The sequence below is a fragment of the Tamandua tetradactyla genome, chromosome 1, assembly GCF_023851605.1.
Source record: "Tamandua tetradactyla isolate mTamTet1 chromosome 1, mTamTet1.pri, whole genome shotgun sequence".
Taxonomy (NCBI): Eukaryota; Metazoa; Chordata; class Mammalia; order Pilosa; family Myrmecophagidae; genus Tamandua; species Tamandua tetradactyla.
This window is the reverse complement of record NC_135327.1, coordinates 33428306-33455073: the sequence shown is the minus strand read 5'-3', so window position 1 is coordinate 33455073 and position 26768 is coordinate 33428306. Positions and strand designations below refer to the sequence as shown.

The 26768-nt window shown below is 40.3% G+C and overlaps 1 protein-coding gene across 3 annotated transcripts in view; it reads right to left on the bottom strand.

Annotated features, from left to right (window-relative positions):
• The window catches only part of ZFP64 (ZFP64 zinc finger protein), a 79558-nt gene that overhangs the window by 44549 nt on the left and 8241 nt on the right, over positions 1-26768 (bottom strand). For 2 of the 3 annotated variants that reach the window (XM_077113889.1, XM_077113899.1), the window contains exons 3-6: positions 14137-14298; positions 13221-13283; positions 10697-10948; positions 3482-5106 (exon numbers count right to left, since the gene is read on the bottom strand). In XM_077113889.1, coding sequence (XP_076970004.1) covers positions 3824-5106; positions 10697-10948; positions 13221-13283; positions 14137-14298 — 1760 coding nt within the window. In that variant the 3' untranslated portion in view covers positions 3482-3823. Of the gene's footprint in view, positions 1-3481; positions 5107-10696; positions 10949-13220; positions 13284-14136; positions 14299-26768 lie in introns of those variants that run through there. The other variant, XM_077113910.1, reaches the window with a different exon arrangement.

The window sequence follows — 26768 nt, the reverse complement described above, 5'->3', positions numbered from 1 at the left end:
AAATGAATATGAATGCTGAATCATTAAATTGATATCTCTTTTCGTCGCCAGTATTTTGGAGCAGCTAGAAGTAAAAACCTAAAATTGTGGAATTGTAACCCATGTCAAAAGTCTGAAATATGTTCTACAGCTAACTGTGGTGCTCTGTTTTGAAATTTATAGCTTTTTTTGTATATATGTTATTGTTCACAAAAAAAGAAGGAAAAAAAAGTTGATTGTGATGATAATAAAATATTTAAGCCCTCTAGCCTCCTTTATTCTGAAGCAGCCTGAAGGAAAAATCTGAGAGGATCGTATGGTAGCCCATAACAAACTCTGGGATCTGTCCTGTAACCACTTGTTGAAGAGTGCTTTGAAAACCACTGCTTTTTTATTTCTTTACTTTATATATATGTTATACAATACAATAAAAAAAAGTTAAAAAAAAAATTCTCCAAAGGTTTTTTTTTGGGGGGGCAGGGCAGGTTATGGATGGGACTAGATAAAATGGCAGTTCATTTGCAAGAATGAATATCTGAGAATTACCAAGAGCATTTTGGGAAAGGATAACTAGAGGGAGGCTTTGTAAATCTTAAAGATATTAAAGCTACTTTAATACTAATATAATCAAAACCATGACACTGGCAAACCCAAGAAGATATAAAGATCAGAGGGACAGAATAGGGATTCCAGAAATAGATAAAAATGCAATTTGTGTGAAATTCATCTACACTAAATGTGAAATTAGAATTTCAGTTCTGCGGAAAAGACTATTTTCTTTACCAAATGGTCCAGGCATAGTGGCCAGCAACAATCCCTGCCTCACACATATATGAATATGAATTCTGGCCTCATGGAGGCGCTGACTAAAAACACCAAACAAACAATTAGAAGAAAATACCCATTTAATCTCAGGGGAAGGAAGGATTTTCTTAAGACAGAAAACACTGGAGCCACAAATGAAGCAATTAGAAGAATCTGACTTCATAAAAAGACAGTAATTTTGTATGGTAATGGTTCCACAACGAAAATCAAAAGACAGATTATATAGGTGGGGAGAAAATTCAGCAATACGCAACAGACAACATCCCAGAGACCTGGGTTCGATTCCTGGTGCCTACCCATGTAAAAAAGAAAGTTCATGGGAGAAGAAAGTGCAAATGGTCAAGAACCCCATGCAGAGATGTCAGCTGGGGAAATGCAGGAAGGCTAGATGATCATTTCTACTCATCAAGTTGACAAAGCTTCAAAAGCTTGAGAATGTCCAGGATCAGTGACCCTTGGGGCCAACCCTTGGCGAGACCACCATTGAAGAAGTAATATGAGGGTATCTATGCAAGTACAAACCATGCAAACTCATTGAAACCCATTGGGGAACCTAACCTACAGAAAGAAAAAAAAAGTAACTGAACATAGGAATTTTGAAGTCTGTTTACTGTGGCAGTATATAGTGGCTAAAACAAATCAAAACAAAACAAAAATCCAAACAACCTAAATGTTCATGAATAGGAAGATGTCTGAATAAAACCTGGTTTGGTCATACTAATTACACAGCGTGCAGCTCTTTAAAAAAAACAAAAACTGCCTTTTTTTTTAAGTTTGGGAGATTTGTATTGACTTACAGGAATCAAAGAAATAATTAAAGCAAGTTAAAATGTACATACAGTGTGTAATACAAGTACTGTAAAAAAAAGAAAAAACCTTTTCTTATGTTGTCTTTTGAGTCTATGTATATTGATAGGAAAATAGAAAACTTGTTTGTTAAAAAAAAATCCAAAATGCATGTGTGTATATACATGCATACGTATTTATGGAGAGCAATAGCTAGGTGGCGATATAAAGATATAAAAAGAAATAAAGTCATAAAAAGAAAATAGTAGGCCCAATTCAATCTCAACTTTATAATTCAAGTGGAGAACATGCATATGTAGGCATAGAACAGATTAGAAGGGAGTCCATCAAATAGTACAATTTTTTATGTCTGGGTAGAGTGTTAATAACTTTAATTCTTTTCTTAGTAATTTTGTTTCCCCCAAATTCTCTATTTTTTATACACAGAACATTTTTAATATGGAAAAAATCATTTTAGAAGTTGAAAATAGGCACTCCAGGGATAAAGAAAGATGTAGAAAGCAGGTTCATGAGAGTAGAAATTTCCTAGCTAAAATCCAGTAGCCAAATCATTTTCTAAAGAGCTCAAGAAATAATGCCAGTGATGAAGTTATTAAAATATTAACACACTATGCTGCAAGCCTTTACCATTTCTTAATAAAACCAAAGCTAATAATCCATCACTCTCATTGCTAATAGGAAAATAAAGAAATTTGGGCAAAGAAAACTTAGCAAGTCATTAGAATTGTGTTCAAATATTAAATACAAAAAGAAAGGAAGAAAGGACAGAAAATCCAGATCTAACTCTTTGGCTGTTTCCTAAGGGTAGCTCACTTTCCGTTGCCAACAGGTAAACTCTCAAGGTTTCCAAATCACCATTTTCTATTTCAATAGTTACTATAAAAAAAAAGGTGAAAATCACATCTTCATTTAAAGAAGTTAGATAGTCTGCATGACAGTTTTGATTACATAACTTTATGCATAGGGAAGAATGAAAGTGTGACAACTGGTAAAAATGTATCTAAGTATATCACGACATTCTAAATACGCTTCTTTCACAAGAGTAACTTCCCCTCACCAACCCTGGCTCTGGGAGAGCATTTTTTCATTCGTTCAGCATTTATTAAGAGGCTGTCATGAGTTGACGGTCATACTGGAGCCCGGGAAATGAGAGATTAAGGAGATATGACATAAAATTTTAGAGGGGATTATTTTGGGGCATAAATCCGGGTAATTCTGGTTTGCTTGAAGGTGCCACCTACTGATCAAACTTCAAAACAAATAAAATCTCAATTTCCCTCTTTTCAATATCGTCTGTTCTTTGGAAAAACTGAGGTGCTTCTACAGTCCCACTCATCTGGACCCTGCATCTGCACAGTGAAAAAAATCGTACCTAGAAAATTCTGTCCTAAATGTTAGTAGGAACTTGCACCATATTTGCGTCTAAATAGAAACGTCAGAATAGTCAGTGTGGGGTTTCAAAATGAAAAAGGTAATTGGATCAATGTAGGTACCACACATATTCAATTTGACAGTGTAGGAGATAATATGTTTGTGTGATATATATGACAGCAGGCCAAAAACCTTTGCCTCTTCAGGTTTGCTTTAATTTTATGATTTATATCCCCTCATGTCTAAATCACACCTTGACTCTAAAGAATCATTAACATTCTGCATATTTTAATCATGTATCAATTTATTAGGAAACCACTCCTTTTTTGTTTATAAGCACTAAGCATTTTTCTTTTGCCAAGTATCCACAGGACATTACATCATGCCAATAGATCTATATCCATGTACTAAACCATAAACCAGTAATGCCCAAACTCTGGGGTGAGGTGGGGTGATCTTCTAGAGCAGGGACCAAGAGAGGCTGGGAGGGACCATCTACTACACAAATGGAAAGAAACGGAAAAATCTTTATTAGAGTGGGGAAATCAAATCGGAAGCAAACGGATGTATTCACTTCTACTTAATGCATTTAATGTCTTTCAACCCCCTAATTGGATTCTACAACAGTTATAACATGGCGATCCAGAGGTGGTCTCAAAATTATTACAGAATTAAAAAATTATGGTTAGCAGTAAAAAATTAACAACTTATTCCCCTGTGGAGGGGAGGGGTCCATAACAATCCTTAAAAACATTAAAGGCAAACCTTTTAGAAAATTCTACTAATGACTTTTCTTTTGGTCACTTCTTTTTCCTTCCTTCCTTCTTTCTTTTCTTTTTTACTAGTCTGGTATGGAGTCTGCTGGACAGAGCAAAGCCGAGTGGTTCCCTCCTTGAATGATGGAGTACGTCTGCTTGGGTAGTTCTTGCTGGGAGGAGGAGGAGAATATGGGTGGGGCTGTGGTGGCCACCGCGATGCTCTGGCCTCCGTCGCTGACCACGGTCACTTCAGCTGCCCCCTCCTGAATCAAAGCATTAAGGCCTTCAAAGTCAGTGCAAGTGATGCCTGAGCTGGTGATGAAAGTCTGGTTTCCAGAGCCTTCTTGGGGGGCGCCTGGGGCCGTGGGGATCAGAGCCTGGTGCAGGGCAGCTCCGTCCCCCTGGGTGTGGGTGGTCAGCAGGACAGCTGGCTGGGTCATGGCTCCCGCCTCTCCTGGACACCCCGAGGGCTGAGGGGGGGCCATCAGACTGACCTGGCGCAAGATCTGCAGGCGGCCGTTCCCCGGGAGCTCCTCAGCGCCCTGAGCCACCAGGGCAGGTGGCATGAGGTTAACTGTAGCAGTGGCAGCCTGGACGATGGTGTTTGTCTGGGGAACCTGATGCCCAACGATGATTTTAACTCTCCCCTCGCCGAACTGGGGCATTTGGCTAGGTTGGAGGGGCACCTGTAGATGTCCTACTGTGAGGGGTGCCGGGGCCTGCTTGCTGGGGTCAACCTGAAACTGGAGGACGGTCACATCTGAGTTCTTGTTCTCGTGATACTCACTGTGCTGCCTCTTATGGCTGCGGAGCGAGTCCTCCCGCATGAAGGAGGCTTCGCACAGGTCACAGTGAAACGTCTTCTTGGCGTCCAGCCTGGCCACCTGCCGGCCGCTCTGCCTAGCCAAGTCTTTCCTTTCCAAGGCCTCGGTCTTGACCACGTCCCCGTGGAATTTCTTCATGTGCTTGCTCAGGTTGCTGGGCTGCTTGGTGTCGAAGCTGCAGTAGTTACACTTGAAGGGGCGGTCGGTGCAGTGGATGCGCTCGTGCACGCGCAGGGCGGCCTTGCTGGAGCAGGAGTAGTTGCACTCGGAACACTTCTCGGGGTGCTCCGACTGGTGCACCCGGCTGTGCTTGCGCAGCGTGGCTTTGCTATCGCCCAGGAAGTCGCAGTGCGGACACTTGAAGTTATTCCCGCTGTGCTTGATGCGGATGTGCGACTTGAGGTTCCCCTTCATGGTGCAGCGGACGTTGCAGAACTCGCACTTGAAAGGCTTCTCCCCCGAGTGCACGCGCATGTGCCTTTTCAAGTCCGAGCTGATTTTGAACTTGGCGCTACAGAGCCAGCACTGGAAGGGGGCATCCCCTGTCAACACAAGGTGAGTTTCGATAAGAACAGGCAGGCAACAACCACAGCGGATCCCCCCGAAGCACACACCAGAAAATCGCTTATACCAAGGCAGGCGGGCGGAGACCTTCTAACTGCAGCTCCTAGCAGCCCCTGGGAGAAAACAAAACAAAACAAAGGGCTTCTCGTCCTTCCCCAGACCTAAACCACCGCCAAAGTTCTAAGCCCAGAAGGAAAGCGGGAGCCTGAAAAGAGCTATTCAGTTGTCCCAAATGAAATGAGATTTGCAAATATAGTTAGTATATTCTTCAAAAACAATCAAGCTATGGCTCCCAGCGTCAAAATGCCCACTCTGTTCCTTAATGGCTCACAGTTGTATGATTTTGCACAATCCGTTGTTTTTGGTTGAGTTACAAGTAACTGATTCAGTGTTGTGTTTTCAAATCAGTCTGCTCTGTGCGGAACCCATCAGGGTTTTCTTTTTAAAATGACTGAAACACCCAACTTCTATGTCATGCAGATTTTTATTAATAAAGATACATTTATTGTACAAAATTTATTTATCCCACATTGCCAGCTGCATTCTTTACTTGTGAAGTTATACAATCCAGCTGCTTGTTTTGTTTTGTTTTTCTCTAAATTCATATTCACTGAAAGATGAGCAGGGAAAGTGAAATCGCAAACATCGGAATGGACACGATCTTCCAAATTTATTTCCTCAATGAATGCCAAGTCCAAATGATCTGAGGCACTGACATTTCGAGCAAATTGATGAACCTGCCAGTTAGATATTATTTTAGCAAATAAAATAAAGCAGCTAAAAAAAAAAAAGAAGCAGCTAACATTCTTCGGTTGCTTCCAGAATACCAGACACTGTGCTGAGCCCTTCCTAACAATGGTGTATTTTGATGCTCACAGACATCCCCAGGAGGTAGTACTTATTATTACTGTTATTAACGCTATTGGATGGTGAGGAGACTGAGGCCGAGAGAGGATAGGTAACTTGTTCACCATCACCCAGTTATTCATGGCAGAGCTTGGATCTCAATCCAGGCTCACTCCAGAGCCAGTATTCTTAACTGCTAGGTAAACTATTATAAATAACTGACGCTTGCTTTCTTAGGCCACATGGTCTAAAAAGCTGGAGATATGTCTCAGCTTTTGGGTATAGGGCCTGTAATATCACCATAAGCTGCTCAATACATGCAATTAAAGATGGCAGAGAACAACTTAACAAGAGCCTAGAACACTGAGAAACCTAAACCTAAACAATGCTCCACATGGCTAAAATAACACAGAGACCATGTACTGAATTCTAGAATGGGGACAGGTAAGCTACAGCCTTATAAAGTTTTACTGGAACACAGGAATGCCCATTTGTTTATGTGTTATCTCTGACAATTGTGACAGAGGCCTTGTGGCCAAAGCCATAAATACTTATTCTCTGGCTTGTAGAGAAAACATCTGCCCACCCCTGCTCTGGAAAGTTGTTCTTGAACTTTTTTATGCCATGGACCCCCCCCCCCCCACTTCTAAGAATGTCTTAAATGCACAAAATAACCTCAAATAAAAATTACTAAGAATATTTTGAAAATCAATTATAGTGAAATAATGATCAAAATAGTAAAAGAAAAAAAATCTGTGATATGGCAATGCATGTTCTTTATTAATGCATTAAATAACAAGCTCTCACGACGGGTCTGAAAACTATGATGATTTCTAGAGAAGAGCATAAAATATGTCTTGATCTATCTATATGCAACACTGTGATGAGTTACGAACATGCCTATGATTTCTACTGGTGACAAGGTTACAAGTATGTTAGGGGAATTTTTTGCCTGTTTTCATAATTGAAGGACAAGCCAAATTTCAGTAGAGGTTAATGAAAATTAAGATGTACTTTTTTTCCCAACCAAGTTCATAAACCTTCTATCTATCCTCTATTCGTAGACACCTGAGGAGAGGCGTCTGTGGACCCAGATTAAGAATCCCCGCTCCTGGGCGGGCCGCGGTGGCTCAGCGGGCAAGAGTGCTTGCCTGCCGTGCCGGAGGACCTCGGTTCGATTCCCGGCCCCAGCCCATGTAAAAAACAAACAAACAAACAAAATATAATAAAAAAAACAAGAAAATGTTTAAAGATGTTTCCCTTTCTTCCTTCCATCCTTCCTTCCTTCTCTGTCTTTCCTTCCCTTCCTCCTTCTCTCTAAAAAAAAAAAAAAAAAAAAAAAAAAGAATCCCCGCTCCAGAATATTCTCCTAAGTTTTCCAGCTATGTCTCTGCCCAAATTATGGTGTTTATATTTTCATTTCCTTAGCAACCTGCAGAGATGAGACCCAGAGAAACCAGACAACCAAATTTTGCAGCTGATTTGAATGTCACAAAACTTGTTGATGTAAAAGTGAAGGTTTTAAATGCATTTTTCTTCTTCTTAGTGTAACCATGGATTTATTTATTAAATAAGGCATAGTGGTCAGTAAATATTCCCATTGGACTATAAACTCTCTGAAGCCAATGACTATATTTTTTCCTACCACTACCTGCTCCCCTCAGTGTCTGGCACATAGTCATGACTTAATGAATATGTGACTGATACACTTAAGCTCAGAGCTCTTTCTTGAGTTTGGATTTTGACCATGACGAACGAATATGTGCTGATGAAACCAATGGAAGAGTAAAAACAAAATCCTATTCCTTTAAAATTTGACAAGTGTTGCAGAGTTATAAAAGGGAAACTGAATATTTCATGGAAGCAGTGAATAAAATGGCCCACACTGAAATTTCTAGAAAATACATCTTTTCTAGACTAATTTAAAGATACTACTATAAATGGCAAGTTTATAAGTCAAAATGATTCTGAACCAGAAACAAATCCTTCAGATCCTCTAACTTGGGCTGGGGGAGATTTCTGAAGAAAATCAGTTGGGCATCAGTTATGTCAATATCTTAACTTACTGTGATAGATTATAAAAATGACTCTAAAACTCAACCCCAGCTTCCCTGTAGCCATGCTCTCTAACATATAATTACGCATGCTCTCCCACCAGGGCAAGATGGCTTGTCATGATTCCTGACAACAGCCTCCACCATGTCATTTGATTTGGTCAATGGGATGTTAAGTAATGCATATAATGACCTGAAATGGACTTGCACATTGGGGCTTGGTTGCTTGCATTTCTCCCATCGCCACAAGAAGGTCAAGCCTCACCTGTTCTGCACATCCCAGGAGGAAGATAACAGATACACAGAGGAGAGACAGATTGGCCCAGCTATGGCCAGTGGACAGCCAACCCATAGCCAGTAGTTCCCCAGACATGTGAGCCCAGCCGAGATCAGCAGAACCACCTAGCTGACACCCAACTGATCCCCAATGTGTAAACAAAAAAGGTTTCTTGTTGTATGTCACTTTGCTTCTGTGGTTTTGTTTTTGTTATGCTGCATTATTATGACAATAGATAACTGATACAAATATCAGTACCTAGAAATGGGATGCTTACTGAGGCTATAGGAGAAATCCAAATATGTAGAAGTGGTTTTGAGATTGGGTAGCAGATGGTAATCCGAAAAATGGCAAATCACATTATTTAATAGCAAAATATATGGACAACTGTCACCTGCGGTAACTTAGAGGGTAGAAAATGCACCTAACCTAATAAACTTTTGAACTTGAGCAAAGAGATTACTTCTAGGCAGAACAATGAAAGTGACTTATAAGCTGCATGTGACAAGGTACTATAAGAAAGAGACAAGCTCAAAAAAGACCTGACCATTTTCTAAGCAGAATTTAGAGGGAACAAAGAAAGTCCAAGACTTGCTGGGTTAGATAAAGTTTCTCAAGTCCAGCTTCTCCAACCAGCAAAAGATTCTCAAAGATAAAGTCTGGGGACAAAGATATCCAGGGAATTGATCTCAGAATAAAGACCAAATGAGGGGTGTGAAAGTAAGACTCTGTGAACGCTTCTAAAAGATTTAAGTCGGTGCGAAGTAGGCTTTCTCAGCTGAACAAAAGTGCTTCTAGAAATCTTAAGCGAGTCTACCTACAAAAGCCTGATATGTTGAAAGTGCCCATAATTGAGTCTAGAAAGAGAGGCAAGTTTCCAAAAGAATTGTGGGTGTGACTTCTGGCACATGGATACACATGAAAATCACAAGGTTGTAAGACAACTCTACTGGCAAAACTGTCACCAGCCAAGACAAAAACTAAGAGCAAAAAAAGGACCCCACTTATTAGTAGGCAGGAACCAGTCTGAAAAAGTTTCTCAAAGGACTCAATTTCCAATCTTCTTCAGAAGTGGTTAAGGCAGGTGATGGAAAGTGCATTCCAGTGGGTGGAATTAAAAGCCAGGGAGCTGAGCCAAGGCCTAACAAAGAAACATTCCCTGTCCCCAGAGTGAGGGAACCTAAACATTTGCCCAGATGGGTTTCAGAAATGTAATGGACCAGTGACTGCCAAGTACCACCCATTCTTTCTCTTTTGAATGGCAGGATTATCATAATTGTTTCATCATTATATGTTGAGAATGTCGTATGTTGGGGGTGGGGGCAGAACTTGTCTTTTTCACTTCAAAGGCCCTTGGACCAAGAGGAGCATATCCTGACAAAGATCATAAAATACTAGTCTTCAAGCCCAATCCTAGGACCGGATGAGACTTGTGGAGGTCTTGGGAGGGATAGAGAGCATTCTCCTTTGGGGAGAGATGTGAATGACGGTGGGCATGGAGACAGAGTGTGGTTGTTTGCAAAAACGGCCCCAGTTCTTCACCCCTCCCCACATCCCTGGCCTATGCCACATCACCTTACATTTGCCCTCCCACTGTGGGTGAGCTGAGCCCCAACCCCGGATACCAGTCTTGCTGTAGCCAATGGGATGTTTGCAAATTTAATCAAAGGCTTTATATGGTCTCATGCATTGGGGCTTGCTTGTTTGTACCTCTGCCATTGCCAGAAGAAGGACAAGCAGGGGCTTGTATATCAGTCCTGGGAGAAGGATGAGGATATGAGAAGGAGAAGATCAGCGGACACCCAGCCCACTCCAAGCCTGGCCAAGATCAACAGAATTGTCTAGCTAACCCTCACCTGGCCTCAGGAATGAGAACAATAAATGCTTGTTATTATCTGCCAGTGAGATTTTAAGGTTGTTGTTACACAGCATCATTGTGTTAACAGCTAACTCATACACTCACCAAAAGGAAAATGTGCATAATTTTTTGAGTTATCTACTCTGCCGATTTTGCTATTGTATTTTCCAATCAAGTATTCCATGTTGAACTAGTCAGAGTAAACTTAATAAAATGACTGTAATGCCTAACCTATACATTATGCAGAAATTAAGATGGATGCATTGTTTATATTTCTTTCATTTAGTGCATTTCCTCAATGGCATTGTTTACTAGTGAATAAGTTACAGTTGCAAAGTTATATAACAATATATATGAAATAACATGCAATTTTTTTTTCCTATTTTACTTTTGAAAATGTTTTTTCTGGGCAGATAAAAAGCAGCACTACAAACAATGGGAATGCCAAACCATGCCTGGATTGTTCACTTAAGATGTTTTAAGGAGCTAGGGCAAGTCAGGAGCAGAGGCAGAGAACACCATTGGCCACTTACCCGTGTGGGATCGGAGGTGGACAGTGAGCTGGCTGGAGTTGCGGCTGGCATAGGGGCAGATCTGGCATTTGAATGGTCGCTCGTCGGAATGTATGCGTAGGTGCTTGTTCAGGCTGCTGCTGTCCGCAGCGGCGTAGTCACACGTCTGACACTTGTAGGGCTTCACGCCTGTGTGGCACCGCATATGGGTCTTGAGTTTGTCCTTCCGGCTAAAGCACTTGCCACAGACCTCACATTTGTGGGGCTTGTCTCCTTCAAGTACACACAGCATCAGGAAATAAGATTTCAAAAGAAAAAGCCTTATATCCTTATATTCAAAAGTAATAACATAATTACTATAGAATATTTAGAAAATTCAAAGCCTGGAAGGAAGCTTGCAAAGAGCTGATGTCTCGGGAGCAGGGAATTTTCTTGTGTTTTGCTTATTAGTATTTTCTGATTGTTCTACAATGATATTCCTTATTGATTACAAATAGAAGACAACTAAAATACAAACTTATAGTAAAGTTAAGCTAAATAAGAAACTGCCAATAGTCCCTTGAATGTATTCTCTCCTTCTTCCTTTTCACATAGAGCCCCACTGACTATTTTTTTGTACTTAAATAATTTCAATGAATTTTTTCACCTCACTAAATATCCACAATATGACTTTTAAGGTTGACAGCATTTCACTGTATGGATGCCATAAATTATTGAACCAATCCTCTATTTTTTTAATTGAAAAAACTGGCATGGATACGTACAGACTGGCATGGAAGGATGCCCAATATTAATGAATAAAGCATGCTGCAATGCTAGGTTATACATTACTAACTTAGTAAGGGATAGAAAACCATTATGTGCCTTTTCATATTCAGTATAGGTTTGCAAAAATTTTGTAATGACACATACTACACTGTTGAGACTGATGACTCCCGGGGCATGGGATAAGAAGTTAGGCTGTGGGCCAGGATTTTCATTTTTTACTTTATATGTCATAGGCATCAAATACATATTTTGGCCAAATGCTAAATACTCAAGGGCTAAAATCAATGGTCAGCCAAAGCTGATCATGATCATCACAGAATGAACATCTGGGATTTAAGAATGCATTTAAGTGTTTGGAAAATTATAATTTTATTATTTACATTTTAGTTGTCAAATTTTAAAATTCAGGGGCCATAATTTCTCAGCACTGCCAGCTGCTACATCACCCCTTTAGTTGCTGTATTTCTGTTTGCAACCCTGAGCAGATGCTTGATGGTGGCGGAGCTGGACTGTTTTTGGCCTGCTCTCCCAGTAGAGAGCTCTGCTGTTGATGTTGCCCTAACCCTGCCCCCACCCTCAGGGGTGACTAAACACCTCCTCCTCTCTGAAAGTAACTATGGTAAGGACACCTTATCAACTCTCTGTATTGAAGATGTCCATGCAATTATATGGAAACTATCCCACAAGCTTGACTAACTGTATGTAAAGAAGATGCCTTCTGAAGATTGACAGAAATAGACTTAAGGTCATTGCCCTCACTTATATTTTTATAGCGCTTTTCCAATCATCATTAACAATTACAGCGCTTTTCTCTTTTGATAAATATGCTAGGATTGGCTGGCAGAACTGCAACCTGTGGGACCCACAAGGAGAGTTTCATTGCTCTTTACACTGCGAATGCTAACTCACACCTGAAACTTAACATCTGGATAACTACAAATGGCATGATGCTGGAGGCTGATGAGATAGGAGGGTAACTCCAGTGCAATAAGGTGATCAGCGATCATGGCCAAGGAATACAAGAAATAACTGTTCGTATTTCATTTTCCACAGGCTGAAGCTAAATGGCAGACTTTGGGCAATTAGTGAAGCCAAAACTGAACTTCAGTGTCTACTTTATGCACACTTATACTCTCTGAATTTACACATTTCTATGTTGCATGAGGCATGAGTATCTTTTAACTATCGTTAAAAAGTCTAAAAGCAATTCCTTCTCCATGCAGAAAATCTGAGACAAAAAAATATATTAAAGAAAATTAATATAAATAATCATCTTTTTCTTTTTTCCATGTATTGATCATTTTCTTTCCTTTTGTTGAAAAAGGATTTATTTATTAAATTCCCTTTCAAAATTGCAAAACTACATTCACTATATCCAAAGACAGAATATAAAAATACATAATGGAAGAGCTACTATTCTTCCTTCTCATTCCTTGGATTTCTACCTATCATTATACATACATATTTTTATAGGATTGTCTCCTCAAAATGAGAATACATGCATTTCCATTTCCATTACTTTTATCAGATTAGTTTTCAAAGTGGCTATAATAGTTCACTAGCAAAGTTTGCTCACATCCTCTCCAGCACTGGATTTTATGGCTTTAAGCATTTTCTTCCAAGATAATGTATAAAAACAGACACCTTATTTTTATTTAATTTGTATTTGCATTTTCCTGACATCCAATCAGATCAGCATCATATCATGTATCTGATTTATCTAGATCCCCAGCTCCCCAGCACACAGCAGGTGTTTGGATATACATGCAAAACTTACCCGTGTGAATTTTTAAATGACGCTCCATGTCCTTCATGCCATAGGCAGTCTTGAATTGGCAACCTAAAAAAAATAAGGAAAGAGCCATTGTAAAGGGAAACCTAGTAACAAACTGTCAGAAATCACCTTAACCAATTGATCAAAGTAAACATCATGATAATGGGACAAACAGGTATCCTGTGCCTCTGCAGCTCATGCTCCAAGGACACCCTCACTTCTGTGGTTCATGAAAATGAAATGCATTGTGTGATACTGGAGTAGATTCCAGGAAAAAAAATTAAGTTTTTCTTTTGATATAGAGGATATAAGTGGGGCAACTGATATGTGAATAAGGTCCATAGATCTGATGATATGTATAAATGTTAATTGCTTGATTTAGATGACTGTACTGTAGTTTAGAGACAGATGCCCCTTTTTTCAGGAAACACACACCAAGGTATTTAGGTATTTATGTTCAGATGGTTTGGAAAAATATATATGTATACACAGAGAAAATGACAAAGCAAACATAGTAAAATGTTAATATTTGGAGAATCTACATGAAGAAGATATTGGACTTTTGAAAATCACTTGTGCAACTTTTTCTGTAAGTTTGAAATTATTTCAAAATAAAAATTGAAAAAAAATAAGGAAGGAAATCTGTCTGGATGTCTTTCTAAGCTATAACATAGGTAGAAAAATTCATGGCAACCTGAAATTTCATGAGCCCCATTTCAAAGCACCTTGTCTTCAAAAGTCTGACAGCACACAGGAAAACGATTAGGCGAAGTGAGGGATCACATGGATGAGCTCGATGATTTTTAAGCCAGGGGATGGCAGTTTGGACCACCAGTTGTGATGGCATTTAAAGGAAGAGACCTGGAACCTGGTTAAGTGTCACATTCTTCACATGACGAGGCTGTAAAGCTGTCTTTACCTGGGTAGCAGCAGTTAAGCCTTTTCTGAGCAGGCGGGGTGGCGGGCTTTTTGGCACGTGACTTGGCAGGGAGAGAGACGACAGCGGCTGTCTGGTTTTCATTGCTTTCCGTGGGCAGGTATGTTTGATAGCCATGCTCAAAAACAAATTCTGGAGCTGAAACTAAAAGACATGGTGATTATTACTTTTGCCAGCCTCACTTAGTAGAGGCTGAACATGTTATGCTCATTTCCCAGGCACCTTTGCTGCTTACGAGTGATCATGTGACCCATAAAAGAATTGCTCCTTGATTGAAAAACAAAAACAAAAACAAAAAACATACCAATGCTGAATTGTGTGTGAATGTGGTTCATACAGGAAGCTTAGAGCCATATATGTCACCAGAAGGAAAGCCAGAGGTTAAAACCTGGGAATTTATAACACATAACTCAGTAAATCTTGTGGTGGACAATGATTAGTAATCAATAGTACAAATATAAAAATTTTCTTCCATGAACTAGAACAAATGTATGAAACTGTTACAAGGAGTGAATAATAGAGTGGTATATGGTAAAAAAATAATGCCGCTATTGCAAACCATGGGCTATAGTTAATAATACCTTAGTATTCTTTCATCCACAGTGACAAATGCATCACATGCCAATGCTAGGGAGTCAATGATGGGGGGGTGGTAAGTGGTATGGATGTTTTAGTTTTTCTCTCTTTTTTTCCCTTAGAGTAATGAAAATGCTATAAAATTGACTATGGTAAGGTGATGAATGTACAACTATGTGATTACACTACGGGCCACTGATTGTCTATCTTAGATGGACTGTATGGTGTATGGCTTTATCTCAATAAAATTGCATTATAGAAGAAAAACATAAAAAAAAAATCAAGGAAAGAGACACAGTTAAGCAAAGCTCATTTTTTGCTGCCTTGGCTGCCACTAATTCCTGTCTTTAGAATGCAGGAGGATGTGATACATGCCTCAATGGCAGCCATTCTATAGCCAAAAGGGGAAAGCAAGATAATCAGATCTTGAGACAGGGCTCTGAAACCTCCCCAACTAGATTTCTTGTTAAGTAAACAACAAATGTCTCTATAATTTATGACAGGTAGGTTTTCTGCTAATTGCAGCCAAATATGTTCTATGGATACATGTACTTTCATAAGTTCTATCACAAAATCCTAACAAACCACCCAAAAGGAACGGATAGAAGGAATTCTGGGCAAAATCAGTCTTAAAAATTTAATACACTCTCTCTAGCATAAGCACACAAATCCTTCTGTTTTCACTGAATTTTTTGAGAAAATATGGGGAAAAAATTTTAAAAAGAGACCAAATATGAACTATCATTAAAAAAGATAAAACAGATAATAATTAAGTCTATTTACTCTCAAATTTAAAATAACTTAGCCTCAAATTTCTTTTATCCTTTTTTTTTGCTTATAAAAGAATTTTGTTACTACTTTGTTAACTAAACCTAGTCTATGGTTTGGAGCTTGGAATTATTTTCTTTCTTCCTTTATTATAATGGTAATTTGTCACATGGCGATTTGGTTGAAAGCGAGGAGTAAATGTGACCAAATAGAGTTTGTTCGCTGGGTTAACTTGGCAGGCTGAGAGGACCTAATGATGATTTCAAGAGCCAGTGTCATATTTTGTTTCCCAAACTTCATTCATGAAGTTCGTTCATTCACCTTTGCCATTTTTGTCATTTTACTTGCTGGCTCTGATTATTTAACTCGATGCAGGCCTAATATCACTATCTAATTTGCCTTTGTTCAAAGCAATAACACTCACACCACAGGATTGAGGTCCTAGTTATATTTTGTTTTAGCCATTCAAATACCTTATTTATTTGGATATAAGATATTATAGATTCTAAGACACACTGTTACTTTATCCACCATTAATTAAAAAAATGCTGCCAATTAAATACATTATGATACAATATTTTCATATTCCTTATTTTATTTTTTATATTTTTATTGTAAAAAACAAACATACATTCTTTTTTTAAATTTAATTTATTTTGTATTATTAAACCAAAACAACATACAAACATGAACATTCTTAACATACAAACATTCTGTGTATAGTGTACAGTCAATGGCTCACAATGTCATCACTACATATATATAACATGCTTGACATACAAACATTCTTGATAGGGTTACAATCAATGGCTCACAGTATCATCATATAGTTGTATATTCAATACTATGATCATTTTTGAACATTTGCATCTCTCCAGCAAAAGAAATAAAAAAGCAAAAACTCATACATGCCATACCCTTTACCACTCCCACTCACTGACCACTAGTATTTCAATCTACTCAATTTATTTTAACTTTTGTTCCCCCTATATTTGCTTATTTTTATCCATATTTTTTACTCATCTGTCCATACCGTAGATTAAAGGAGCATCAGACACAAGATTTTCACATCCTTATTTTATATCAATCAAATGCAATCTTTTAGAATTCTTGGGACACATAACAGGAAATCCAAACTCTGATCTCCATCTCTTTGTCCTCTTTGGTCATGACAGGATAAATCTGATGCACGTCAAAGAACAAGCCAGGTTTTAACAGAATTTGGTATTTGAGGAAACTCATAGCTTCAATTTTTTCTCAACTGAAATATGTTGCAGGAGGCTAAGAGGCTTTTGTTTAAAGTCAGCATGAATCAACTGCACCTGCCTTTTATTGATATGTTTTCCACTATTCTGGGGGATATGGTTACTGCTTCTGCTTTCTCTTGGTTCTCAAACAGTGGTCCCCAGTCAGAAGCAGCAGCATTACCTGAGAACTTGTTACAAAGGCAAATTCTTGGGTTCCACCCCAGACCAGAAACTCCGGGGATGGAGCTCAGCAATCTATGTTCTAACAAGCCCTCCGGGAGCTTCTGATCATGTTCAAGGTTGAGAACCACTGGCCTAGACCAATGCTTTTCTAAGCATCTCAGCCCTAAAAGTTAACCCAGTTTTGTCTAATTGAAGGAATCAGCCATTCTTGCTTGCTATTTTGCAAGCCCATGTGGAGCTTGTCATTCTTCCAACAACAAACATTTGCTTCACTAATAACCATTTGAACCCCTGCTACTGTTTCCAGGAATTTCTGGGTACAGTTACTTTACATCTTAAAGCTGAATCATCAGGCAATATCTTGGAAGACATTTTAAACAGCAACTACCCTCAATACACATAGTTCCGAAAATGCCCACAGTTCTGCTGAAGTGACAAAAATGTGATTGATTTGTTACCGTTTTTTCACGTGCACACAAGGACCATTTTGTAGTGACTGCCCTTTGGTTGACAGCAATTTCTTCCATTCTACAATGCATCTCTATTTCAGACATGTTAAAGGTGACTTCAATTGATGTGAGTCCAGGTTCACCCACTTACTATGTCGGCAACCTCAGGTAAGTTAGATAACCTCTTTGATCCTCAATTTCTTCTCTTGTGAATAGGGACGTTCAGGGCTCCTACTTCATAAGGGGGTTGTGAAGTTTAATGAGAGAATTCCATAGTACAGGGTGTGGCCATATTCAAGTCTCGGTGAACATTATCTAGTACAATTGAATAGAACGGGACACAGACACCATTCCCCAAATTCTCAACTGGAACAATCATAATCTGGGGTGACCAATCATCCTTGTGTGCCCAGGGCTGCGGGGATTCCCAGGACCCAGGACTTTAGAGCTAAAACCAGGATGGTTGGTCTCGCTATCATGACCTCGCAGCCTCTGCCTTACAACTGCTGGAACAACAGGCTCCCTGAGCAGGAAACTGCTCATGGGGTGGGTGTGGGGGCAGCAGGGAGCTTGTCCCCAGGCCAGGCCCTCTCTACACGTCAGCTCATGTCATTCTCCTAACTGTTCTGGAAGGTACCAGTGCTAGGGACAGGGTTCTCTTGAGCGTGTGACTTCCCGCCTCCTAGGACAAAGGCTGGGTCTTCTGTCCTAACTGCCCACATGCCCCCCTTACCATGGACCCCAGTATCCCTTTACTGGGGAGTCACAGCAGAGAAGAAACACTGGGACATCCCAGACCCAAGAAGGGCTCTTGTCGGGAAGGCAGCAGGAAGCATCGTGCGTGGGTAGGTTAAACACAGCAAAGGGAGTCAGGCACCCAACCACAGGACTCATTTCTGAGGTGAGGCTGACCACATGCGTCATGAATCACCCCAAAGTTAGACAGTTATTAAACCAGAGTTAGCTGAAGAGTTTGGGGCTCTGAAGCTGTACCTCTCCGAGCTTGTTCCCACACCTGGAAAATGGGGACAATTTCCATTCCTGTCTTCTAGGGCCATTGTGAGAATCAGAGCTCAGACAGTAAAGCTGCTGTTATCCTTATTCATTAATTTATTCAGCAATTATTTCTTAAACCCCTGCTATATGCTAGGTGCTGTTCTAGGCACTGGAAACAGAGCAGTGAGCCAGAGGGACAAAAATCCCTGCTCCCGTGAAGCTGACATTTTAGTTGGGGAGTGGGGTATGTAGATAATAAATTAAATAATTTAAGTGTACAGTTAATCAGGTGGCGCTGAGCACTAGGGAGAAACATAAAGCAGGTGAGGGGTCTAGGGAGTGCTGGGGACCTGGAATTTTAAGTTAGGTGGTCCAGGAAGACCCCAGTAAGGTGACCTGTGATTATGAGACATGGGAGCACATAATTATCACAGTGCCAGTATTCTATTGCAGGTGTCTGGAAGTCAATAGCAACAACGGGGCACTGGGTGACAGGGCATCTCTTGCAGCCTCCCAGCCCATGCTGGAGCCTTCTGCTGGCTTTAATAGTAGTCACCCCCTCATACCTCCCCCAACTTGGACTCTCTCCAGGATCTCCTGTGATCAGCAACCTATAGAGATACACCAGGAAAAGCCTTCAGGTGGCTTTGATCACTGACAGGCTGCAGGTCACAGTAGCTCCCTCATCCCTTAAGTTATCCTGTGGTCTGTGTGCTATTTGATACTGGAGTCACCACGTATTCATACCACTCACTAGAAGAACCTTGACTACGTAACTTAACTTCTCTGCTCTTTAGTTCTTTTGCTGGTAAACTGAGGCTGTTGGCAGTGACCTCAGCTCACTGTTCTAGTAAAAATTCAAGAGGGTCAGGCACACTTAGAGCTGGGCACACCAACAAGGGCTAGACGATTGTCAGCTGATATCACTGCAATCATTAAAACAATAATACATTATTATTTGATGTTCTGTACTCAGATTTGGTATGTGACATTGGCCCTGGGAATCTCAGAGCGTCCACAGAGATGAATGCAGGAGCGACAGCCCCAAGCATCCCACATGTGCTGAGGAAGATGTCTCAGAGCTGATGGATTGCGCCCATCTGCCCTGCTCCTGGGTAAGAATGTTCTTTAATCCTTCCTTTTACTGCTGTATGTGGGAGTCTCATCTCCAACTTTTCACAAGGGCACTGAGCCTTGTCTCTTACCCAGGCATACACAGCATTAAAATCATGTCCCCTATTATAGAGAGATCAGCCACCCTCCGCCTTGCCCTACCATGCCAATAGCTCAGGTCCCCCCTCCCCACCCCACACACTTGCTGCAAGCTTTTGGTTTCATTGTCTGGCCCCTGGGGATTTCCCTTGCTTTCCTGTGTGTTCAGGTGTGGACAGCCTAGACAGGTGTGATTTTTGTATAGCAGGAGGGGCTTGGGTCTTCGGGTTATTCATTCACTCATGAAATTGTTTAAAATGTAAGACTGTTACACGAATTTCATAGAGAACCAAAATCTTTTCTCTGAAGCGTCTACTTGTTAGGCTTACACCAACTACCTGAAGGGGTTTTACAAAATTTTCTACAAAATTTTTTCAAATATCTGAAGGAAGTTTCCACATCCCCCCAACCCAGCTTGCTTTCCCCTTCTCGTCTCTTTTAAAAAGCTGTTTTTATCCTTTTCTTTTTTAAATTAAAAATAAAATATTATTTTTTCAAAATCCAAGTAAATGCTTATTTTAGAAAACATGGGAAACATAGAAAAGTGTAGAGAAGAAAATAAAAACTACCTAACAATGGTATATGAGCATTATATACTCATTATATTCTGTACTTTTTCTTCAAAGAACTTATCTCTACTCCAATTATATAATCATTTGGAAAATTATTTAATGACCACCCTGTCCTCTATTTGGTTGGATATGTGAAGACAAACATCTTGTCTTTCTGCATCACTGTATCCCAATACCTAACAAAGAACCTGACAGAGGTCAACGCAACAACAAAATTTCACTGGATTAACAACTGACTAAATGGCTAATGTGTCCTCTGCATACAGATTTACTAGCACCATGGTTTAAACAATTTTATATTCTCTTTTTTTTTTACTACTAAACAACAGGCATTTTGCAACGTTATCATTCATCAAAAACACATTTTCTAACTATACAATATTCCATTTGTAGCATAATTTAATGAACTATTCCCCTTTCTTGGACATTGAGGCCATCTGTAGGCATTTACCTTTTTTTTTTTTTTAAGGCATTTACATTTAAAAATAACTGCTCTACAGAATTTTTACTCTACCTCTATTTCTTTAGATAAACCCCTTTAAGTTGAGGCATTGGATCGAAATTGTATGGACATTTTATTGGTTGGTTCCACAAAGTTATAGGGTCCTTCCAGAAACTTAAATTAATCATATATTCTTCCCTTCACTTTTGCGACCACGCAGACTATCTGGCAGGAAAAAAATTTCATTTGGCTTGCAATTCTTTTCTAATCAGCGAGGAGGTAGCTCCTGTCAACATTTCTTGTCCATTCATATTTCTTTTGTGAACTACCTGTTTATACTATGAGACCATTTTTCTATTGGAATTTTCATTTTTTCTCACTGATTTGTAAATTTTCTTTACAGACTAAGGATACTAGTTCATTGTCATATGTTCCAATATTTTTATGCATTTGATCTCCGGGCATGCATTGTACCTCAAACTTTATCATCAGTGAATAGGATGGAAGTAGAGTTCACTCTCAGAAAGAACACACACCCCTTTTTCTTGTAAAGAAAGGTCTCTTTGGCACTCTCCAACCAACTTTTATGCTTTATATTAGACATCTGGCCCTTCTGGCAATTAGCCAAACTGACTCCCAGCCAAAGCTGGGGGCCTTGGTGGCCTTGTTTGAATCCCTGACTCTGCCCTTGGCTCTGCCACAGCTGGCGGGACCACGGGCAGAGAGCTGACAGAGCTGGGCCAATCAGATTCTCTTGTCCCAGAATTAGGAATTGGATCTAAGATATTCTGGTTTGGAGGGAACTATCCACTGATCTTTCTTTCCTAAGTTTCTGCCAATGCTTTTATGCATTTGATAGAAGTGTAGTAAGAATCAAAGAGAGCTGCCCCACAGAGGGAAGTCTAGAGCAGTGCTTCTCAAACCGTAACGTTCACACAGACCTTCTGGGATCTCATTAAAACACAGATTCCCATTCATTAGATCTGGGTGAGGCCGGAGCCTGTGCATTCCCAACACAGAGCAAATTTTCTAGTGTCTGCTTTCTATATGTTTCTGACACCTGGTTGCATCCCTACCCTGCAAGTCAGTTATTTCCTATATTCCTGGAAATACTCTTCCTTTTAGCTGAAGTTCTGTCCTTAGGAAGAGAAAAATCAGCCTACCTATACTAGAAATGCATCGAACAGGAAAGAAACCAAAGATTAAAAAGCAAAACCTACTAACAGAGCTTCTTTCCATTCCTAGTACTTCATTCATTTTGGGCTTCATCAATTCACTATGGAGCACCTACTATGTGCCAGATGCTGCTTCCAGTCTTTTTCTGTCCTTTTTTCCCCTTTGCCTAGTCTAGTGGTTCTCAAACTTGATCATGTAGCTGTCATCTTGAAAGACCTTTGTTTCCTTTTAGGTAAAATAAAATATTTTAGGAATATCATTATTAGTATCTAACTTATGGTTGTGAAAAACTAAATCATATAAAGTACTAAAAAAAGTATATGACACATAAGCATTATATTAAGAAACATCTATTATTATTATTATCACCATCAGATCCTTCCAGAAAATCAATACATATTTGTCCTACTAAATCACTCACATGCTCAACAACCTTCAATGGCTCCCCACTTCCTTCAGAATAAAGACCAGAGCCTAAGCATGACCCATGTTGTAAACTCCCTGCCACTGTTTTCAGATCCCGCCCTGAACTTCCCCATATACAAACCATCATTAAGAAATGTCCTCTTCCTATCATCTTCCTCCTAATGTCAGATGTGTCCTACAAGGCCTGTATATATTTTATCTCATTTTCAATTTTTCCCCCTAGCTCTTCCAGTTGGGAGCAAACAACTCCCTTAATTCTTTGTACCTTTAAGATTGTACTTGTCAATGATAAGTGGCCTTGTGTCTTATGGCTAAATCCTCTTCCCCTCTTCAGAGGCTCTGAATTCTCCAAGGGCAAGCATCTCCAATTCAGGTGGTTCCAGCACCTGGCACATACGAATCCCCAAAACTGCCCTCATTGAGCCTTCATGATGGAGCAGATACTCTGCCAAGCCCTTCCTGCCCACTAGCTGATTTAATGCTTACAGCTGATCTTTCATGCACTCATTCATTCAAAGAATGTTTTAGTGAGTGCCTATACTGTGCCAGGCACCAGTGCTGGGTGACAGGAGTGCATGATTGACTGCAGGAAGACCTATAGAACAGTAAACTAGAAATGAAACTCACTAATTTGGGGCCTACAGACCTACTGAGGCATCAGATTCTCCTTTAAGTCCTCCAAAACCCATTAGGTGGGATGGATCTTCCATATGTCAATGTCCTCTGGCCAAAGACCACCAAGGAACACACCAGTAGTTGCATAAGTTGGGTTATTGCTCATTGAAAGGAGGGAACCTCACACCATGTGAACTTTGGTGTATTTCAGTAGGAGGGAGTGAAGGTTATGTTCATGTGTCAACTTGGCAGGTGATAGTGCCTGGTTGTCTGGTCAAGCAAGCACTGGTCTGACTGTTACTGTGAAGACATTTCATGGACTTATATCATCAGTTAGTTGATTGCATCAACAGTGAATACATGTACAATCAACTGGGAAAAATGCCTTCAATAATGAGAGGAGTCTCACCTAATAGGTTGAAGTCTTTAAAAGAAGTAATAATTTCAGCAGTCAGAAGAGAGAAATTCCATCTCTATCTTAGCCAGCTTCTCCTGGGGAATTTGTTGAACAGTTTGTTGGCATTCCCAGCTTGCATCCTGTCCTGCAGAATTTGGAACTGCCCAGCCCCAAGTTGCATGAGACAATTCTTATATAAACCTCACAATATTTACAGATATCTCTTGATGGTTGTTTTCCTAGAGAACCCTGACTAAAACAGAGGTTGTGAGAAAGGGCTTAGTATATAGGTTTGGGGCTCATGTTAGATGATTTCAGGGAGGGTTCAAGGAAGCCTGGATTGGATGACATCAGGAAGTGGGAATAATTCTATGATTTAATATCTTAATAAATAATGTCTGGGAAGAGAGAAGACTAGAGCATGGTTATAGTACCGAGTAAAAGCAGCAGGTGGTACTTGGGTTAGCTGGGTAAGGAACATATTTGACACTTTGTGGCTTGGGCAATGATCATGTTTTGGTCTGTGTTTGGACACGATTACAGAGTGATCTTGCACTTGTCTTGATCCACCGTGATCACAGAGTAGCCTTGTCTGATGCTGACATTCCATGAAGTTATTTATGTTCGCCGGGAAAACAGCATGACCAATTCTGAATGCCGAGCCAGCTCCCAGCAATACCAAGACTGACTGATGATGGTTCAGAGCTGTCAGGGATGCTTTGTTTTCTTATTTAGCTGGCCACAAGCCTTCCCACTCTCCATTGTGGATATCTGCTGCTGCACACCCTGACCCCTGAAAACATGCGAATTCACTTCTCTGGCTAATTAAAGATTGTTACCAAACAACTAATTAATTACTTAATTGTGATAAGTGCTAGGTGGGGGAAGAGAATGAGAAACCTAATCTAGGCAGTGGGGGTGATAAGGGGAAATCAGGGCAAACTTCTTGGTGGAGGTAATTTTTAACCTGTAACCTAAAGAGTAGGAATTAACCAGAAGAGGCAGAAAAGATCATTCTAGGACTACTGATCAATTCAATTAATATTGGTTGAGGGTCTGTGTTATTGCATTTAATTTTTGCAGTCTCCTGATTACGTGAGTAACAATCGCTAACACTGAATAGCTCTAAATGCCTTCCATGTAGGAACCCACTGAATCCATACCACATCCTCTGAGGAATAACTATTATTACTCCCAAGCCCAAGGTCACATGGTTAACAAATGGTGCATCAGGATTTGAATGCAGGCAGACTGGCTCTGGACCCCAGACTCTTAACTATCAAACCCTCTTGCCTCTCAATTTATTCTTGTTCCTACTTTAAAATGAAACACCAAGAGGTCATGTAATTTGTCCGCAGTCACGCAGCTCTATGCAGCACAGATTTAAATGCAGAGGCCTGACTCCAAAGCCCTATGAGCTGAGAAAATGCATGTGGGATACTTACTTATCTCCCAGCATCTGATTTTACTGTTCCTACATGGAAGTTCTTAAATCAAATGCCAAACAATAGGCAGAATAGTCAAAGCTATCGTGCAAAGAATAAATTTTCTTTACACTCAAGTACTGCCGGACAGACAGGAGACATATGCTGTGTGAGAAGAAAGAGAAGAAAAGGTTTGGTTTCATCAAGGACTAAGGAGAGGACAAAAAAAATTCAGGGAAAATGTCTGGGTAAGGGTCTCTGGGTTTGGGGTCACTGTGGCATTGGGCAGTGAATGATTTTCTGACCTGGCTGAGACCTAGAATCCTCTGGGAGCTTGTTAAAAATACAGATGCCCGAGCCTCTGCCTGAAAGATTGGGATTCAGGAGGTGAGGCCCAGGTACCAGTATCTTTAACAAGCTCCCAAGGGATCTTCTGGTCCATAGGCGGGTCCAGAAACTGCCAGCTGGCTGAAATTGAAGCTCAAACTTGGGGAAAGCTAGGCCCAGAACTTATAACAAACAAACAAACACAAACACAGGTTTCTGCTTTTTTCTGGCAAGAAGCAGGAACAATCAGGAGAAGATGGGTCAGACAGAGTTGGAACACACTGCAAACCTGTAATTTGATCACCATCCACTTACCACCATCTACGTTAATACAAGCAATCACTTATTAAGGGCAACTGCATCCCAGCCCTTTCCTGGATTATCACAGAATCCTTGCAGTAACCCAATGATGCAAGTACTATTATAACCCCTTTTCACAGATAAGGAAAATTAAATAGAGAGAGTAAGTGACTTGCCCACCACAGCCTAGGGCTGTTAGTTGTAGACTAATCTATGTGTAAAGTTCTTTCTGGAGCTTGAAGCTCCCTTCAACACTGCATAGTACATGCCACCATGAACTGGGCATAAAGAGGACTCAGGCCTGGCTTGAGCACATGGGGAGGGAAGTAAAACTCAGGAATGGCAAGAGCAAATGATTTCAAGGCAGTGGAGATTCCAAGAGGAGGGTAAATATCTTTGAACAAAGAACAAGGAGGAGAAAAGGAGCAGTGATTTGGTTGTGGAGTCAGCTTCACTGATGGATGTGAGATCTGAGCAGGTGTTCATTTACTCAGCAAGTGTTGAATGCCTCTATGCTCAGTGGAGATCCAGTGATGAACAAGAAGGGTGTGTCCTGACCTCAGGGTGCTTATGTTCAGGGATGGGGCAGACCTTAAGTTTGTCCCACAAATAGTCATTTAATTACAGGCACCTGAGGGCCAGTGTGCATATGTCTATGTGTGCTGTCAAAGAAGGGCTTTCGCAGGAAATGCCTTTAAGGAGAGCTCCAATGCATACAGAAGAAATAAGTCAGCTTTAGGTAGTACAAAAGTTTCAAGGCCAAAGGCAAGGTAACTCATTCTGAAAACAGAAAGGAGTTTATCATGGCTCCTGCAATAAAGAGAGGAAGAAGGACAGTATCCCAAGATGAAGTCAGGTCCTCTGTGTAGAGTATGATGAACCTTGAAGTCTTGAGGCCAAGTTAGCCTTTGCCAAGCAAAAGCAGGAAAGGTATTTGAGGCAGAGGGAAGAGTATAAACAAAGTCTCAGAACAGAGAAAGATACAATGACCACAAATAAAGCATGGGCCTCCCCATGTAGCTGGACAACTGTTTTCTATGCTTCACATTTCGTGTGGGGGTTATGGAGAATTTGATTTTGGGGACAGAATTCTAAGGTTTCTGGGAATAGACTACAAAGGTCCAAGACAAAAAGTCCCAGGTCTGTCCTGAACTTGTGGTAGGAGATTAGTCATGTCCCTTCCTGATTTGCACCTTCAATTTTCCCAGCTGTAAAATAAGTGGGGTGTACCAGGCCCATTTTGATGGCATCTTCTTGTTTTAGGATTGTATGGATGACTTCCTTTTAAGACAAAAATTGAAAAAAAACAAAAAACAAAAAACTCAGGAGAAAGCGGAAAGGCCTAGAGGAACTTTTATTAAGGTATATGGAGCAGTCAGTTTATTTGATTAAGTTCTAAAAACCCTGCAGAAATGTCATTTTGGATGGATTCAGAAACCAACCACAATTGTTTATTGTCAAAACAAACATCACACCAATATACAATTCATAAGTGAAAGTCAGC